Source organism: Prionailurus viverrinus, chromosome F2, assembly GCF_022837055.1.
Source record: "Prionailurus viverrinus isolate Anna chromosome F2, UM_Priviv_1.0, whole genome shotgun sequence".
Lineage (NCBI taxonomy): Eukaryota > Metazoa > Chordata > Mammalia > Carnivora > Felidae > Prionailurus > Prionailurus viverrinus.
The window spans coordinates 46,328,190-46,348,410 of record NC_062578.1 but is presented as its reverse complement, the minus strand read 5'-3'; the positions used below and the strand labels follow the sequence as shown (position 1 = coordinate 46,348,410).

The window sequence follows — 20,221 nt, the reverse complement described above, 5'->3', positions numbered from 1 at the left end:
CTTAATCCAATATCACAACGAGGACATTGACATCATTAATAAGATTCACCGGTCTTTTTCATATTTTACCAGTTACACATGCACTTATTTGTGTGTTTGTGTATAGTTAGTTCTATTCAATTTTATCACATTAGAGATTCATGAATTTGCCACCACAGTCAAGACACAGAACAGTTACCACAAACTTCCCTTGTACTGCCCTCTTGCAACTATGCCCACCTCCTTCTCTTCCCATCCCTAACTCCTGGAAACCACCAATGTATTATTTAATGAAATAATACAATTTGTAATCTTTGGGGTTACATTTTTCATTCAACATGATTCCCTTGAGATCCATCCAAGTGGCTGTGTGTGTCAATAATTTTTTTTTTTTTGCATTGTTAAGTAGCACTCTGTTGTATGGACGTTACACATCCATTCACCCACTGAAGGTCACTAGGGATGTTTCCACTCTTTCACTGTTACTAATCAAGTTGCTATGAGCCTTCATGTACAGGATTCTGAATGAACATAAATCTTCATTTCTCTGGGATAAATGTCTAAGAGTGAGATTACCGGGTCACATGGTAAGTCTATTTTTAGTTTTAAAAGAAACTGCCAAACTATTTTCCAAAGTTGGTGTACCATTTTTACATTCCCACCAGCAATGTAAAAAGGATCCAGTTTCTGTGCATCCTTGCCATTGTTTGGTGTTGTCACAATTTTCTATTTTTAACATAAAATTCTAATATGTGCACATTCTAATAGGTGCACAGTGATATCTTGTGTTTTTACTTTGCCGTTCTCTAATGAGAAATGATGCTGAACATCTTTTCAAGTGCTTGTTTGCCATTTGCATATCCTCTTCAGTAAAATATCTGTTCATGTCTTTTGTCTATTTGCTAATTGTTTTCTTATTGTTGAGTTTTAAAGTTATTTTTATATTGTAGATACTAATCATTAGACATGTAGTTTGCAAATATTTTCTCCCAGCCTTTAGCTTGTCTTTTCAGAGACAAGCTTTCCAAAGACTTCTTCAAAGGGCCTTTGAGAGCTTCCTGGTTGGTGAACACATGGAGATTTGGGGAGAGTGGTATGCTTAGAAGGCATGGAAGCTCTATACTCCTTACCACACACCTTATTGTATACATCTTTTCTATCTGGCTGTTCTTGAGTTATATCCTTACATTAAAAAAATCTAGATTAAGCAAAATAGTAAAAATTATATAGATAATGAGAACCAGAATTCTCATCGATGTGGAAGAGAGTTACAAATAGAAGAGAACAGAGTGAACCCTGTGGTGATGGACTGGAATTGGAGGTACAAATGGAAAATGCAATTTTCACAAACTCAAGTTACCATACTCAGTTATGAAGACCATAATTAACTGAAGAAAAAAACAGGACAAACCAAGCAACAGATGCTCATGAAGACAAGTAAGGAAAGACCTTGCAAGAGAAATTCTGAAGTTCGTCACATGTGGGATTGCCCCTGGGAGGGTGAACTATGGGGACACTCTCTATCAAGGGCTTCAGGTAAGTTTCAGTCCAAACATTTCATCAGGGTAGAGGCAAAGAGGTCTTGGGCCACGTTTATTCAACCAACACAATGTTCCTATGTAAAATGTTGCTGCCTGCACCTACTATTCAGAATAAATGTAACTATCTGAAAGAAAAAAAAAGAGGGGGGGGGTCTTTCACAGAGCAAAATTTTAAATTTTTGATGAGGTCAATTTTTCAACTCCTCCTTTTATGGATTATGCTTTGGTTTCAAACTGAAGAATTCTTTGCCTAGTTCTAGATCCTAAAGATTTTCTTTTATGTTGTTTTCTAAAACCTTTCTGATTTTATGTATTACATTTAAGTCTGTGCTCCACTTAGAGTTAATTTGTGTATAAGGTGTTAGGTTTAGGTCAAGTTTTGGTTGCTTTGGTTTTTGTTTTTTGAGAGATTTTTGCTTTTACTTACAGATATCCAGTTGTGCATCTTCACTTATTGAAAAGGCTATCCTTCCTCTTTCCTTCTTTTCTATGTTCTACATTAACATATAGGCAAGTCAAGTTGTAGAGCTTCATGTAACCACCATGGCAGTCAAGATCCAAACACTTCTTTTTTTTAATTTTTTTTTCACACTTATTCATTTTTGAGAGACAGAGAGAGACAGAGCACAGGCGGTGGGGGGGGGGGGTTGCAAAGAGAAAGGGAGACACAGAATCTGAAGCAGGCTCCAGGCTCTGAGCTGTCAGCACAGAGCCCGATGGGGGGCTGAAACTCACGAGCTGTGAGATCATGACCTGAGCCAAAGTCAGACGCCTAACCGACTGAGCCACCCAGGCGCCCCGAGATGCAAACATTTCTGTCACCCCCCAAACTCTCACACTAACCTTGTTACACTCCTTCTCCACTCCTGACCCCTGGCAACCACTGGTCTGTTACTTGTCACCACTTTTGTCATTTTGAGAATGTCACATAAATGAAATCATACAGTATGCAACCTGCGACTGACCTCTGTTGACAGCAAAATGCCATTGAAGCATAATGCATTCTAATTGTTGCATGTATCATAGCTTATATTTTTTAAATATAGCTTTCCAGTTCATTGTTGGTAAATAGCAATGTGATTCAATTTTGTGTGTACTCAGTGTTAGAGAGGGCTAGAGCCCTCACATGGACCTGCTTTGCTTTTCCAGCTGTTTTGGTGCTCTTCCATTCTCAGGTCTGTCAGAGACTTCCTTCTACCTTCGTGCCAACACCGTGCACGTCTTGTGGCTGACAGTAGTCTGTCCTACCTACTTGTATCTTGGTGTTTGTGGGGATACCTTAACATTCTGTTATAAATGTTGTCCATGAGTTTTCAGTTTTTCTATCTAGTTGTCCTGTTTGTATGGAGGGATTCTGAGAGGTAGAAAAATGAATTGGGCCACATTGCCATTTTCCCAGAATCCTCTTATCTTTTTCTTGATCTAGCTAACTCATGTGTATTTAAATTTCAAACTAAAACATAAACCATTTGATGAATATTATGAAGCAAATACTTAGGTAACCACTACGTGGGCTGTAAAATAAAACATTGCCAAGATCACTGAAGATCCCTTATTGATTACAATATCCTCACTCCTCCTCAGAGGCAACCATTATCCTGACTTTTGTGATTGTCACCCTCTTTCTTTTCTTTATAGTTTTAGCAATGATGTATGCAAATAAGTCTCTAAATGTATACCTTTGTCTGCCTGTTCTACAACTTTATGTAAATGGAATCATGTTGTATGCTTTCTTTTGTGTCTTCTATCAACATTAGATGGAAGATTTGTCTGTAATTAAGAATTTTAAGGGCGCCTGGGTGGCTCAGTCGGTTGGGCGTCCGACTTCAGCTCAGGTCATGATCTCGCGGTCTGTGAGTTCGAGCCCCGCGTCGGGCTCTGTGCTGACAGCTTGGAGCCTGGAGCCTGTTTCGGATTCTGTGTCTCCCTCTCTCTCTGACCCTCCCCCATTCATGCTCTGTCTCTCTCTGTCTCAAAAATAAATAAACGTTAAAAAAATTAAGAAAAAAGAATTTTAATAATTTTCATTGTATATTGGTATTTCTTTTTTTTTTTTTTTTAATTTTTTTTTTTTTCAACGTTTATTTATTTTTGGGACAGAGAGAGACAGAGCATGAACGGGGGAGGGGCAGAGAGAGAGGGAGACACAGAATCGGAAACAGGCTCCAGGCTCTGAGCCATCAGCCCAGAGCCTGACGTGGGGCTCGAACTCACGGACTGCGAGATCGTGACCTGGCTGAAGTCGGACGCTTAACCGACTGCGCCATCCAGGCGCCCCTATTGGTATTTCTTTAACATTTCGGTTGTTTCCTACTTTTCCCAAAAGCAGTGCTGAAATGTGTATTCTTGTACACATAACCATTTTTCTACAGCAGCTGTGCCCATTTATTCTTTCACTGACAGAATATGAAAGTACCCATTGCTATAAATCCATGGTAGCATTTAGTATTGTCAGACTTCAAAATTTTTGCCTATGTCTTGGTGTGTCATTGGTGTCCTGTGGTTGTAACTGGCATTTCCTCGAGTGCTAGTGAGGCTGATAACCTTTTCAGTGCTTGTTCGTCATTTGGATTTCAATTGTCGTGATTTGCTTTTTTATCTCATTTGCCCATTTTTCTATTGGGAGATATACACACGCTTATGCACACACACACACGTAAACATCTATACATACATACGCACACATCGTATTGGATACAGTTCCTTTGATGTTTGATAGTATTATGTGACAGATGCCTTCTCCCACCTTCTAGAGATTGAGAATTAAGATGTGTGCAATCAGTGTAAATGAGAACTCATATGATGGAAGCATGAAAAATAATACAACACCAGTTTAGGATTGACTGTGACGCTTATTCCACAGTATTTGGTGAATTTACATAGTGGCTAATAAAAATTAATTCTATGAATGGAATAAGAATGGAATATTAAAAATGGTGGGGGCAGCAGAGACTTACACAGTCCATATGAATATAATGATGGAAATCAGAAAATTGAAACACCTAGATTTCCCAGTTAGTACATGTATGCTTTGTTGGATAAGGATCTTGTAGATATTCCCACTTATTGGTTGATATGAGAATAAGAGGTAATTTTGGATATTTCCATGTCTGCAAGTAAGGGTTCTGAAATATAGTTAGGATGCCCATTCAGATTTATACAGTACGCTTTCTGAATTTAAATAAATTTGAACTTTGGATTCTCTTCCACTCCCAACCTGTGTTCACATCAGGGGAATATCTACTTTCTTTCTATTTTAGAGGGAAGCAATTTTATACCAAGACCTGAAATATGGAGTGGGAATTAGTCTTTGGGCTGTGGCATCAGGGGGGAAAACCTGGTCCAAGTAGCAATTAGCATCAGGCCTGACAGCTGGAGTTAACCCTCTAGCCAATAAAGAGCCCACAGACTAAATACCAGGATATCCATCCAATTAAGTATGACCTTGACATTGTGCCAAACATTCTTTTTCCTGGGTTTCTGGAAGTAGTGTTAGTCTGTCATTTATATAAATTGTTGTTAAACTAATTCTTACCTTCAGATTTAAGGCTTGAAAATAGATCATATGAATCACAATTCACTTTAGTAGTACAGGTAAACATTTAAAAATGTTTATATATTTTAAAATGTGAATTTCATCTACTAGTTTTTATTTGGTATAGATAAATACTAAACTGCCTTAAAATGATCACAGGTGCATTTTATGTTCATTTTACTAGAAACTATTTTTAAAATTTTATTTAAAAATAAGTTTTTTAAAAAAATTCCTTCATCAAATAGATATGAGACTTCTTTTTCTGATCGAGTGGACAGTAATTTGAATGTAATTTTATTATTTTTCCTAATGTATATTGCCTCTTTATATGAGTGAGTGTGATTTCAGGCAGTTGGTATATCATAGAGAAGTATATTTTTAAGGCCAGGCATCAGAAACAGAAGTGGAAATTTTTAGAAAAAGGGTTTGGTAAGACTGATAATTGTGAGCACTGGTATTATAGATTTTGTAGGCTTTCCATTTTGGAGACTTACTGTCTAGCTTAACCTTAAATTTGTTTTTCCTTTGACTAGGGCGCCAAGATTCTGTGTTAGTCATTCATCCCCAGCAAAACATGCTAGTGCTGAACTGCAATTCTGGCATCTCCGTCAAGAGAAACCAAGGAAGGATGTTGACCCTTTTCCACAAATGGCAACCCTCTTGCCATTAAGACCTAAATCATGCATTCCACAGGTATCTGATATGCAGGTAGGGTGGACATTTATACTTTGATCTCCTTATCAAGTGTATGGTAAAATATCCACGCTTGGGTTTTGTACACTAATACTTAAGTTTCATCATAAGTTTTTTGGGGGGTTGTTGTTAACGTACATGCTGCAACAGTTATGAATTAAGAAAACCTATGGTCTGTTCTCCACCAATCAGCCAGAGCGATCCTTTAAAATACATGATCAGGTCACTCACCTGCTCCAGATTTTCTAGTGGCTTCCTCTCTGACTCAGAGGAAAATCCAAGGTCTTTACACAGCTATCCCTCCCCCTGCTAACTTCCTGACCTCATTTCCTACCACTCTTCTCTAACTTAGTCCACTCCAATCACACTGGCCTCTCTGTTGTTCTTTGAACACACCAAGCAAAAATCTGGAAGTTCTCTACATAATACACTTATTTTTGTTTTAAAGAAAGCTTATTTCGGGGCGCCTGGGTGGCTCAGTCGGTTGAGCGTCTGACTTCGGCTCAGGTCATGATCTCACAGTCTGTGAGTTCGAGCTCCGCATCGGACTCAGTGCTGACCGCTCAGAGCCTGGAGCCTGTTTCGGATTCTGTGTCTCCCTCTCTCTCTGACCCTCCCCCGTTCATGCTCTGTCTCTCTCTGTCTCAAAAATAAATAAACGTTAAAGAAAGCTTATTTCATTGTGGTGAAAAACACATAAAATTTATCATCTTAACCATTTTCAAGTATACACTTCAATGGTAGGTATATTTGTATTGTCGTGAAACAGATTTCCAGAACTTTTTTATCCTGCAGATTTGAAGCTACATACCCATTAAACAACTCCCCTTCTCCTCCTCCTACAGCCTCTGGTAACCACTATTATACATTCTGTTTTTATGAATTTGACCGCTTTGTATGATTCTTTTAATAAGCTCAGCCCCCTATGGTACCACTCATTTATTGAGTGTCGCTTAATGTCGTGCTGTGTTCTGAATTACTGAAACAGATGTGAGCCCTGATACCTAGGAAGTTATGTGTAAAACATACTTAAGTAATTAATTTTATTTATGGAATTCTTAAGAAAATATTAGTAGTTGTTAGGGACCTAGAGTGTATATAAGATTTTATTGTGTGTTCTGGGTAATAAAACATCGCAAATATATTCCTTGCTCTCCAGGAACATATATTATATTCTGTTAGAAGTTGACATATAAGAAAAGTTGGCGTTTGTTTTTCAAATAACAAAACTACTGGAAATTTGGAAACTGAAGAGACAAATCACTCCTGATTTCACCTCCTTCTAGCAGCTATTACTTATTTTCTCTTGGTCTTGTTGTGAATCTTAATTTTAATGCACTTATACTTCTGTATTCTGATTATTTCTTCTAACATCTTCCTCACATTTTTCCATGTGTGTCATAATTTCATAATCCTTACTCTTAAATTTTATATAATGTTACATTTATGTATGCCTCCCGTACTCAGATCAAAGTTGGACTTTTAAGTGTTTGTACTTTTTTGATTCATACATGTAGCTTTTACCAAATAGTTGACTTTTTACCATAAATAACATTTAAGAATGGGAACAAAAATAAAATGTCCAAAAATGGAAGGAAATAGTTTTGTTAAGATATAGGTCTTTAGTATGGACCAGTGGTGTCCTTGCTTCCTTTCCTACCTCCATTCCTCATCCTCCCATCTCCACCCCCCAGATAGATGAAAACCTATTTGATTGTAGAATAAAGAAAAGGTTTTGTGAGGTTCTCCCTCTAGGAAAGAGTTTTCTTTCACAATGATATGAGTAGGGGTATACCAGCCTTTGGCCTTTCTTATACTCTAAAGAAGTTGTCAGGGATTCAGCATGTTGGTTGTAGAAAAGTCGGAGTTTAGGAAGGAGTACATTTTTATTCTAGTGGGAAGCACAGTAGAGCGAGAGAGGAGATCTTCTAGTGATCAAAACAAACTCAAGGTATATGTACAGAGCTATGCTTTGTTTCCCCTTCATATTGGCTCATTTTTCACTGGTTTATTATTTTACCACTTGTTAGAAAGAAGAATCCAATTTATTACAACATCCTAAATCTCCCAAGAAACCACCTAGAGCAAAAACGGCAGTTCAAAAACCTTGGAAGAGCAAGTCTTTGTATCTGATTTCTTCGAAGGACGATGCGATTGAGAAAGGGTAGGTGTGGCTTTTTATGTGCCAAGTGTTATTCTGCAATGGTAAGACTTTGGAAGAATTGACAATTAAATTGAAATACAAAACTGAATACATAGATAGTTTTTACATGAGTTCCTTGTATTTCAGTGATAGGTATTAGAGTCAGGCATAGTCTAAATTAGGAGCACGACTCCTGAGATGAGTAATTTGAAATGGATGGTGCCTCTCATCTCCAGCCTGTCATGAGCTGTACAACCAAAAGACTTCTGAGAAGATTGCTCTCCAGCTCTCATTTGGTCTTTTTCAATAGTTTGGTATTTCTCGAACTTGAGTCTTGACTTGAAGTCATAAGACTCTCAAGAATATTGTCATTATTTAACACAGTATATTTATTCATTTAGCTTTGCCCACATATTTATTCTTTTCGTTGTTCTTTATTTCAAGTGGGATTATTTTCCTTCAACCTAAATAAATACCCTTTGATGTTAACTTTGGTGTGGGATCTGTTGGGGAATCATTTTTTGTTTACTAATTTATTACTTCACTTTCATTCTTTCCCTTTGAGATGAAACTCACATAACATAAAACTCACCATTTTAAATTTATTTTAATTTTTTTTTTTATTTTTATAGACTGTGCCTAGGATCAGCCTGAGGTAAAACTTAGGGTCTTCTTAGGTCTTTCCTAGTATGTGCATTTTCCGGGCCATGTGTGGTTACTTTCTAACTTTTCCCTGCATATACAATTGCATTTGAGTATCCTAATCTTTAATATCTGACTTCTAAAAGGAGGAAAAGAGAAAAATGGAGGTGGGGTTGGGGGTGGGGAAGGGCAATGTCTCTTTAAATTCCCTGGAAGTCACTTCAGCCTGAGGAGGACTGGGTGCTACAACAATGGCCACCTGCCTCTTGCACATCTGTGATCTGCAGCAGCGATCAGAGATCAGAACACAGATGCCTGATAATTTGGTAGACATGGTCCTTTCTGCTCACCCTGGCTCTTGCAGCTGCGTGCGGAATGCTCCAGGAACACTTGCTCAGCTGTCTGCCACAGGGCTGGGGATGGGGGAAGGGTAAATGCTGCTGTGCTAGGAGCTCTAACTGACCAAAATTAACCACGGTTTACTGTCCAAGCCTTCCCCTGGAAATTGAAAGCCTTAAGTAGATTCCAGAGCTCCGAAATAGTTACATTAGATTCTGCCAGTTCAATTATTGTCTAGGTGGGGAAGTAGGTTCCTGGTGCTTCCTACTCTGACGTCTTCTCAGAATCCTCACCCCTGGGAATTTTCTTTCCTCAATGAGTTTTGGCCCCCAAACTCCTTTTTTCAATTTATTCCTTTTTTAATGTATTATTATCATCATCATCATCATCATTAATTTTAATTCTAGTGTAGTTAATATATAGTGTTATATTAGTTTCAATGCTATATTAGCTTATAGTTGATTAAATCATAAGGTTTATAGTTGATTAAATAGTTCCATGTATTACTCCGTGCTCGTTAAGGTAAGTGTACTCTTAATCCCCTTCCCTATTTCACTCTTTTCCCCCGCCCTCCCATCTACCTTCACAATCATCTGTCTGTTCTGTACAATTAAGGGTCTGTTATTTTAGTTTCTCTCTTTTTTTCCCCTTTGCTCATTTGTTTTGTTTCTTAAATTCCACATATGAGGGAAATCATGGTATTTGTCTTTTTCTGACTGGCTTATTTTGCTTAGCATTACACTCTCTAGATCCATCCATGTTGTTGCAAATGGCAATATTTCATAATTTTTTTATGGTGAATAATATTCCCTTGTATATATATACCACTTCTTTTATGTTGTCCATTATGTTACCTTTTTAAAAGTTTTTTATTCTAATTTCAGTATACTTAACACAGTGTAATATTAGTTTCAGGTGTATAATATAGGGATTCAACACTTCCATACAACACCCTGTGTTCATCACAAATGATTCTTAATCCCCATCACCTATTTTGCCCATCTCCCCATCTACCTCCCCTCTGGTAACCATCAGTTTGTTCTTTATGATTAAGAGTCTCTTTCTTGGTCTGCCTCCCTCTGTCTCTTTTTTCCTTTGCTCATTTTTTTTGGTTTCCTAAATTCCACATATGAATGAAATCAAATGGTATTTCTCTTTCTCTGACTGGCTTATTTCACTTAACATTATATTCTCTAGCTCTTTCCAAGTTGTTGCAAATGGCAAGATTTCTTTTTTTATGGCTGAATAATATTCCATTGTGTGTGTGTGTATGTGTGTGTGTGTGTATGTGTGTGTGTGTATACACATATATAAAATCATACCACATCGTCTTCATCCATTCACCTATTGATGGACAGCTCGGCTGCCTCCATAATTGTACAATATGCATACATGTACAATATACATACGTGAATTAGTGTTTTTGTATTGGGTAAATACCCAATTGTGCAATTACTAGATTGTAGGGTAGTTCTATTTTTAACTTTTTGAGGAACGTCCATACTGTTTCCCAGAGTGGCTATCCCAGTTCTCATTGCCACCAACAGTGCAAGAGGGTTCCTTTTTCTCCACATCCTCACCAACACTTGTTTCTTGTGGTTTTGATTTTAGCCATTCTGACCGGTGTGAGGTGATATCTCATTGTAGTTTTGATTTGCATTTCTTTGATGATGAGTGATGTTGAACATCTTTTCATGTGTTTGTTGGCCATCCGTATGCTGTCTTTGGAGAAATGTTTGTTCATGTCTTCTGCCCAATTTTAAATTGGATTATTTGTTCTTTGGTGTTGCATTGTGTAAATTCTTTATATATTTTTGTTCCTACCCCTTTATTGGATATGTCATTTGTAAGTATCTTCTCCCATTCTGTAGGTTGTCTTCTAGTTTTTTTTTTTTTTTGGTTGTTTCCTTTGCTGTGAAGAAGCACAGCACTTACTTCAATCAAGTCCCAATGGTTTCTGTTTACTTTTGTTTCCCTTGCCTCAGGAGACATATCTAGAAACGTGATTATGGTTGGTGTCCATGAAATTATTGCTGGTGTTTTCTTGTAGGGGTTTATGATTTTAGGTCTCACATTTAGGTCCTTAATCCATTTCGAGTTTATCTTTGTGTGTGGTGTGAAAATGTGGTCCAGCTTCATTCTTTTGCATGTAGCTGTCCAGTTTTCTCAGCACCATTTGTTGAAGAGAATGTCTTTTTCCCATTGCATATTCTGTCTCTTTTGTTGAAGATTAATTGACCATATAATTGTGGGTTTATTTCTGTTGGCCCCTAAATTCTTAGCTACATTGTTAGCACTCAATTTTTTTTCTAGCAGATTAATTTTTGTATTTTTTTTTTCAGTTTATCTAGTTGGTCTTCAAAGGGAGAGTTGGTCTAAATCACCTTGTCTGCTAATTCCAAAAATAGCAGTTAATAAGTTTTGGTTGTAGACACTTTTCTTGCATTATATTAGTTCCCATGAATTCATCCCCATGAAGAAGACATTATCTTAATTTTTCAAGTGATAAAATAAGTGAAAAGACATACAGGTATGAACTGAGAGAAAAGTTGAATTTTGAGAACTATGCATTGTTTTTATGTTTAAGTTTTGGCTAGATATAGTGTATTACAGTAAAAAGGCAAGATAAAAGCTAAAACAATAATGGAGGTTCAGATAGTGACATTTTTCTGTGTCACATTAGGGAATTTGGAGTTGATTTCCCATGCAGTGAAGAACATCTAGAGAGTTTTGTGTGTGTGTCACTTATTAAAATTAAATTATTTTATTTTCAAAATTGGAAATATATACATGGTTCAAAAATAGTATCATGTTATACACTTATTGCATACCTTTGTATTTTTCTTAATATTTAAAAAATATTTATTTATTTGTTTTGAGAGAGAGGGAGAGAGAGAATCCCAAGCAGGCCCTGCTCTGTCAGTGCAGAACCTGACATGGGACGTGATCTCATGAACCATAAGAGCTGAAGTCAAGAGTCAGACACTTAACCAACTGAGCTACCCAGGCGCCCCTATGTATCTTTGTTTTTACTGAATTTATCTAAAGTGTTTCATAGCAGTAAATGTACTACAGTAATAGATATACTGTAATCTGTGTTTTCTGTCGTTTCTTGTTCTTATAATCTTATCTCTCCTTATGTCTGGTTATCTTTCATTTTATGCCAAGTACTGTTGTATTTGTACTCTATTAAGGGACATGGACATTATTTCCAGTATTTGTCATTATTAAAAACAATGTTGCAATGGATATTGTACATTTGCTATATTTCATGTTAATGCATATGTCTACAGGATAATTTCCTAAAAGAAGAATTTCTAAATCCAAATTCATGTGATTTAAAAAATTTTTAAGATATTACCAAATTGTATTTAATAGGAGTTGTAACAATTTATACTCCTTTCAGATGTATGAGAGCATCCAGGCTACTCTGTGCCTTTTAATTAGAGAGTTTAGTCCATTTCCATGTAAAATAATTATTGATAGGTATGGACTCATTGTCATTTTATTAATTGCTTTCTGGCTATTTTATAATTCCTTTGTTCCTTTTTTTCTTGCTCTCTTCTTTTGGAATTTGATGATTTTCTGTACAGGGAAAAGGTATTTTAAGGTGGCAGAGACTTGAGCTTGTTAATATGCTTAGAGTAGTATCTAGTGAAAAGGAAGAAGTTAAAGATTGTTGAGAAAGAAGAAGATCTGTATTTTCTTTTTTTTAAAGTTTATTTATTGTGAGAGAAACAGTGCATGCATATGTGTGTGAGCTGGGGAGGGGCAGAGAGAGAGGGAGAGAGCGAGAATCCCAAGCAGGCTCCATGCTGATAGCATGTGACTCAGCATGACGTGGAGCTCAATCTCACGAATTGTGAGATCATGACTTGAGCTGGATTCAAGAGTTGGATGCTTAACTGACTGAGCCACCCAGGCACCCTAAAGGTTTGTATTTTCAATGGAGAATGGAAAGAAGAGTTCAAGAACAAAGGCCATGGGATTAACCTTCAACAGGAGATAGGACACTTTTTCCTGAGACAGGATGGAAGGAAATAAGGCTAAGTATAGGTGGATGTATTTGTTGATAAATAATTTAAGTCTTTTCAGCTGCAAATTACAGAAAACTTGACTGACTGTGGCATAGACAAATTGGGCTTATTTTTCTGACAGAATAAGAAATCTAAGGGTAGGTAACTGCCAGCATTACTTCCCTGGATCAGAAGTATTAGGGCCTGAATTTTTGTAATGTTCTTTGCCATTCTTTCATGTTCATTGATGTTATAGCTCCAGACATCAAGCTTTCCAATCGTAAAGGAAGAAGGGCAATTTTCATTCATCTTTTCCCTTTGGTCAGAAAAGCAAGCTTTCTTAGAAACTCCCCAGCAGACTTCATTTTGTATCTCACTAGTCGTAACGATATCACATGACAATCCTTCTCTGCAAGATGGTCTTAGAAAGTGAATATTTAGCTTTATCAGTATGTCAGTGGTGCTAGTTATAAAGCTCTGTCACTGGGAATGGGTGTTGAGTTAGCCAGTCAAACAGTGTCTCCTTCATTGGGGAGTGGAAACTGAAGCACGTTGTACCTGCCTTTTCCCTGAGAAACTGAAGCATATTTTACCTACATTTTGTCTGAGAAGAAGCTGCAAAGTAATCTGCTGGCAGATTGGAATGCAGATATATTGGTGAAGTGGAATGGGCGTTTTATGGAGCTGGAAAATAGGGTTTAGAATAATTGCAGTGCGTTATGGAGAGGGAGCTGGATAAGAAAATATAACAAGATAATGTCTGAAGTCATTAGTCTAGCTCCAAAATCTTCCATTATCTCACCTCACACTACCACATATAAATCCTTATGAATCCCACCTGTTGTGAGGATTAAATATGATAATGTGAATTGTATTTAGCACAGTGTTTGGTATGTGTTATATAGTATTCACTTAACTGTTAGTGTCCTCTTACCCTAAACAAATTAGTTCACTTGCTGCCTCATTTTATTTTATTTTATTTTATTTTATTTTATTTTATTTTATTTTATTTTATTTTATTTTATTTTAATTTAATTTTTTACTTGCTGCCTTTTAAACAAGGCTTTCCCTACCTACTTTCATTTTTGCTCACTATTCTCCCCATCTAAAGAACCTTTCTAAACACACCCACCCACCCACCCACACACACACACACACGTACGCACACACACACGCACACACATATACATGCACACACACACATGCACACGCAGAATTCATCTCCTACCCAGTTTTTCAGGGAAAATATCACTTCTTTCATTACTAATACAGCTCAAAGAAACTTCTTGTTCTTACATTCCATAGTGTTTATTATCCATTCCCATCATTTGGCATCTATAATATATTCTTGAATTCATTCAACCAACAGTTACGTTGTTGAGAGTCATCTTTCTGTAGGACTAGATTTCATTTTTTCAACCATCTCTTAAAGGCTGTACCTGATACTTGCACTGTTTTTCTCCCTATTCTCTCACAGTGTCCAGACGCATTTGTAAGATTTATATATGCGTATAAATAAATTCAAATATTATATTCAAATATATGTACATATGTATTCAAATACATATATATGTGTATGTGTAATACACTTCAATGGAAAAAGAAAAGCTTCAAAACCGGAGTGTGTTGCCCTGTTAAGAATATCTGATATGCATTTCAAGTATTGGAAGGCAGTCATTTTTACCAAAGGACAATGTCACTAGGACATATGGATTGTAATTGTAATACAAAGTATGCAAATACAATAGTTAATGGCAGCAGAAAGAGGAGCCACTGGCAGAGACACAGAACAATGAGTGGGTGCTTTGGGAGTAAGGCTCTGGGAGATGAAGGACACTGGCCCCAGGTCTGGGGTGGATGTCTGGCCAGATATCTGGGCTCCAAGGGGGATGCACATAACTGGCAGGATTCTAGGAGAGGGCACCACTCAGCCTCCAAACAAGCCTCTAGCTCACAGTCCCAATGGATATGCTTTCTGACTTCCAGGAGGATTTCTTTTCCGACATGAAGTAACAATACAGGAAACCTAAGACAATAGCGCCTATGATGGGCAAAATCCAATATGACCAGCAACTTTTGCACAGGTATCTTTTGAAGGGTCCTTGTTACCACTTTCAGGTTTAAGATCACTTGGATGCACATCACCAATATAGTACTACTTGAGCATTTCTGTGGCATCAGAGGAGTGGCCTACGTCTTCAAAGCTTTTACTTGTGTCTGCACCAGCTTGTTCCTGTAGAACCTCTTCTCCCCCAGGATGCTTGTTAAGGAAATGGGTGATATCATAGACTCTCCTGTGGATCACCAGCCATATCTCCTTCATGTAGTTGTGCTTCACTGCCTCCTCCAGTCAGTAATACAGCTGATAGAGGTCTTGACCCCTTGCCTTTTTCCATTTTTGCTGCTTGCTTCCACACTTGCAATTGGGCCTAAGACACCTCTTCTCCACCACTATCTGGGTTTCTGTCACTCCTAAGAATTGATGCCATGTATACCAAGGGTACTCAAAATATGTTGATCAATTAGTTCTCATTCTTATAATTTAGATTGAGGCACAGATCAGAAAGCACCAGAGTTATTCGCTTAACATCTTTTACTGATATTTCTGAATGTCTGAAGCCCCAGCTGGATAGAAGATACACTTATACAGAAGAATCTTTGGTAAGTATTTTGAGATTAATTTGATTCTTCATTTAACTGACTTTAGAGAATTCTTTTAAATGTTTATTTGTTTATTTTCAGAGAGAGAATGCACGTGTGTGCAAGCTGGGAGGGGCAGAGAGAGAGAAGAGGGAGAGAGAATCCCAAGTAGGCTCCATGCTGTCAGCACAGAGCCTGATCCATGGCTTGATTTCATGAACCATGAAATCATGACCTGAGCTGAAATCAAGAGTGGGATGCTTCACTGACTGAGCCACCCCGGTGCCCTATTTCAGAGAATTTTTATTGATTTATCATAGTATTTTTTCTTTACTAAACAACGCATTTTATTTTCTCCTTCTGAAATGATTTTTTTAATGTTTGTTAAATTTATTTTTGAGAGAGCGAGAGACAGCACGAGTGGGGAAGGGGGCAGAGAGGGACAGAGACACAGAATTCGAAGCAGGCTCCAGGCTGTCAGTACAGAGCCCAATGGGAGGCTAAAACCCACAAGCCATGAGATCATGACCTGAGCCGAAGTCAGACACCAACTGACTGAGCCACCCAGGTGCCCCCCTGAGAAGGATTTTTATACAGAAATTTCCTCTGTGTTTCCTTTTATAGTACCATGTTGCTATATACTCCCGTTGGTTACTATTTTCAAAAACAGCTGTGTTCTGGTTTAGACACACAATAAGACTATTATTTTTATTAAATTGTTAACATTGGATAAAAAATAATTTTAATGTTCTCTTGGGAACTTAGACTTTTTATGAAATTCTATTTCCAGTGTGTGTCTACCTTGATAATGTGGATTTACTATATCAGTTGGAGGTGACAAGTTTACATTCCCTAAGGACTATACTTTAGGTAGAAACCTTGGTAGTCCCAATAGAGTCTGAACACTTAGATATAATTTTGCGTATCTTTTTATTTTATTCTAAGCAAACAGTGCTCTTTTTCTTCCAACTAAGATTTTTTTCCCACCAAAATAATGATTTAAAAAAATTTTTGGAATACCAATAGTTAAACATCATAAAAACATTTAAATTCTCACTTTAGAATTTGTTTAGCAGAGGGATAGAGATAGAGAGACACTATAACAATGCCTTAAATTGTTCATGCCACAGTTATCTCAAGATTACAAAGAAGTCTGAGTTCCACACAGCAAATACCAAAGAGTTCCTATGAACAGTAGATATCCTTTTGTTTTGTAGTCACTCTTGTGCTTGGGGAAGTAGCCAGCTTTCTGTGTTTCAAGAATGGTATTAGGGTTGCCAGCATTGTTGGCAGAGAGGCCCCAAAATAACAAAGTTTTATGAGAACTTATATTGCCATTGACTCTCTGAAGGCCTTGACCTGTACAGGGTGAGACTGTCCAAAGAGGGGACCCCCTGAAGACAGTTAATGAGCAGCACTGAGAAACCTTGAAGATGGTTCTTTTTATAACTTTCTTGTAGCTATTATAGCATCACCTCAAGGCTAAAATAATAGTAAATATGTAGGAAAGAGGCCACCAACAGAGATTTGGAAGCCTCCTAAAATGGTATCACTGTGCCTGAAACATGAAAATAATTGAGGTTGAGAAGTCGCTTTAACATTAAGTTTGAAATCAGATTGGTTTATAATAGAATGAAGTCTGCTGCTAGGGTTGGCTCCATAAATGACAGTCAGAGGCAAACATACTGCATTAATTACTTATATGGTACAAAAGTAAGATAAAAAGTCCAGCAGGAAAATGACAGCCTGGAAGAATTTATGAAACCCTGTTGTTGGACAATGTCGTAAAAAATCACCATGTTCTTGGGTGGATCATGGACTTCTGTTTTGTTATCTAGGTTAAAACCATGGAAGATGGTGCCTTGGGAGGATTTGACATGGAAAATTTGTTGCAATCTTTGTATGTAGAAAATAGAGCTGGATTCTTCTTTACCAAATTCTGTGAGCACTCAGGAAATAAGGTAAAAAACAATGATTTTAAATCTAATTTTATACCTTTACCTTAGCTTAAAATAAGAGAAGTTGAACTAATTCAGTGCTCAAATAATTACATTTGATGTTAAAATCCCATTTCTTCTGGTAATAAATTTTATTCTAAATATTTAGTAACAAATGTAAACATCTCAATTATCATTTTCTTTGTTCACTATCCTAGTAAAATTACAAAGAAAACAAAATACAGAGAAGGATTGACTTGCATTATTAGCAATTTATTCTCATGTAATTTTGTTTTAGTGTAATATAAATTAAATTCAGAGTTGGTTTCTATCAGTCCTTTAATTTTTATTAAAAAGAACTCTAATAATTAGAAATTGCAATGGATAGTGGAAAATTTGCCGGTTTTTTTGTTTTGTTTTGTTTTGCTCGATATAAAGTATTTCAGTGGTTCAATTATGAGAGTAGTGGTTGGGTTTAATATGATATGCATTTGCTCATATACATCAAAATACCTGGTTTCATGCCAGAAATATGTAATTACTCTTTAATTGTTAACTAGCATGCTTCCTATTTTAATGGCCAATTATGTGAGAGGCATACATGCAAGATATAATATTTTAGTGACAATACCAAGAAATATTTTGTATGTTGCCAATTTGTAATAGAAGATAAAACCGTCTTAAATTGAACCTGATTTATGGCAACACCATGGAACTAAACAATTAATTATATTTGAAATCAGAGCTTTGTAGGGCTTTAATAATTGGGTGGTAATGATTTATGTATTTTTTCCATCTGCAGTTGTGGAGGAATAGTGTGTACTTTTGGTTTGACCTACAGGCTTATCATCAGCTCTTCTACCAAGAAACACTTCACCCTTTTAAAGTATGCAAACAAGCCCAAGTAAGTACTAAATAATGTTGGCTCAGTGGGCAGCTCTGAGTACACAGAGACGTGAAGAAGTTGTGTCCAGCCCCAAGCAAGAGAAATCTGGGCGTACAGGCAAAAAGGGAGCTGTTCCCTTGCTGCCATGGGATTACTTTATTTAAATGTCAGTAGAATATTGTTTTGTAATCTGATTTGTGGGTTTCCAGTTTTATCTATTTTGTTTGGTTTGCTTTATTTTCTCTTTGCTAGCAATTACTTGGTCTTCCAAAAAAGGACATCCCATATTTTTTTTTTATTTATGCCTTTTTGGTTTGGTTGTGAGTGATTTAAAAGAGAACCCAAGAGAGGACTTGTCATGAATCATTGAAGTGATGGGGAGCAGAGGCATTGACCAAAGTGTTTGCTGAGCTTCTTGCAGAAATCAACTGTGGACAGACTCAGGCTGGTGACCTTGTAGAGGGCGGGAAAGGATGTTGACTGTGTGTGGTGTAGGCTCTGTGTCGTCGCCTGTGCTTGTGTTCCACACCATGGAGACCAATACTGAGTGGTAGAGAACATCTCAAGACCACCCTGAAGCAAAACAGAGGAGGAAAAAAAGATAGAGGAGGAAGAATAGAGGATTCCCTGCAGAAGGAGACAGAATGGCCTCTTTTGAGGGGGGAGAATGAAAGGGAATAGAATTATGACTCAAGCTGACTTAATCTTTTCAGTTTTTTATTCTTAGGATTTTATGATCTTTTATGGAGAGAAGTCTTCAAGCCTAGAAAACTGCAAATCACGTCCGTATCTGTTGCCCATTTAAGGGGTTCTTACAAGCTGGAATAGTCCCATTCCAGAGAACCTCTCCCTGAATGATGCGGAGTTAGTTGTGTCATATTATTTATTACCTTACACTCTTATTCAAGATAGTGTAGAGTATTGCTGCTGGATGTTTGTTGTTAGCTTCCACCACCTGCACTCTGGCTTTGATAACCGTGCTTTGGAAATCAGCTGACAGAGCTTTGTACTATTTTTACTATGCAAACAAGGGCTTCAGCTTCTACCTGGTCTGGAGCTGGCTCTGTGCAATCGTAGAGTTATATCTCTAATTTGCCAGTGCCATTTTTTGAGACCACACCGTGGGCTCTTCCGTTGTTAACCCTTTACCTGTGAGTCTCCACTTGCCCTCCTCCCCCTAAACTATTGCCTCTCGGGTGGAGTACCATCTGTTATTTATTATGTTCTCACTACTGCAAAGCCTCCTCCTCCAAAAATCTTCAGCTGCTCAATCAAATGGGTCTTTGTTGTTGTTGTAATCACCATATTTCCCTGCACTTGTAAAAGTGGAAATTCTTTTTAAGTTTGTTAGACTTACTAACTCTTAGTAATGATATTATTCAATCTGCTATAGAAGTATTGTGAGATAGGATTCAGCTAAATTTTGGTTATTCTGAGGTGGATTATTCTGTTTTGGGGTTACCAAGGTCCATAAACTTTTTATCCTCCTCTAGATTATCTTTAAAAAAAATTTTTAAAGGGGCACCTGGGTGGCTCAGTTGGTTAAATGTCCAACTTTGGCTCAGGTCATGATCTTGCAGTTTGTGGGCTGGAGCCCCACGTTGGGCTCTGTGCTGACAGCTCAGAGCCTGAAGCCTGCTTCGGATTCTGTGTCTCCCTCTCTCTGTCCCTCCCCCACTCATGTTCTGTCTCTCAAAAAAATAAGTAAATGTTAAAAATTTTTTTTTAAAAAAGAACTATAATTGGCATACAGTGTTATATACAACATAGTGATTCAACACTTCTGTACATTACTCAGTGTTCATCATTGTAAGTGAGTCACATCCATCACCAAATATTATTACATTATTGACTGTATTCCCTATGCTCT

The 20,221-nt window shown here is 37.2% G+C and overlaps 1 protein-coding gene and 1 pseudogene across 4 annotated transcripts in view; one reads left to right on the top strand and one right to left on the bottom strand.

Annotated features, from left to right (window-relative positions):
• RGS22 (regulator of G protein signaling 22) overlaps positions 1-20,221 on the top strand; it is a 133,983-nt gene that overhangs the window by 58,344 nt on the left and 55,418 nt on the right. For all 4 annotated transcript variants that reach the window (XM_047842699.1, XM_047842701.1, XM_047842702.1 and 1 more), the window contains 5 exons: positions 5,589-5,763; positions 7,779-7,912; positions 15,435-15,549; positions 17,367-17,489; positions 18,268-18,369. In XM_047842699.1, the coding sequence (XP_047698655.1) occupies positions 5,589-5,763; positions 7,779-7,912; positions 15,435-15,549; positions 17,367-17,489; positions 18,268-18,369 (649 nt within the window). The remainder of the gene's footprint in view (positions 1-5,588; positions 5,764-7,778; positions 7,913-15,434; positions 15,550-17,366; positions 17,490-18,267; positions 18,370-20,221) is intronic.
• Positions 14,835-15,336, bottom strand: LOC125156662 (cytochrome b5 type B-like; annotated as a pseudogene).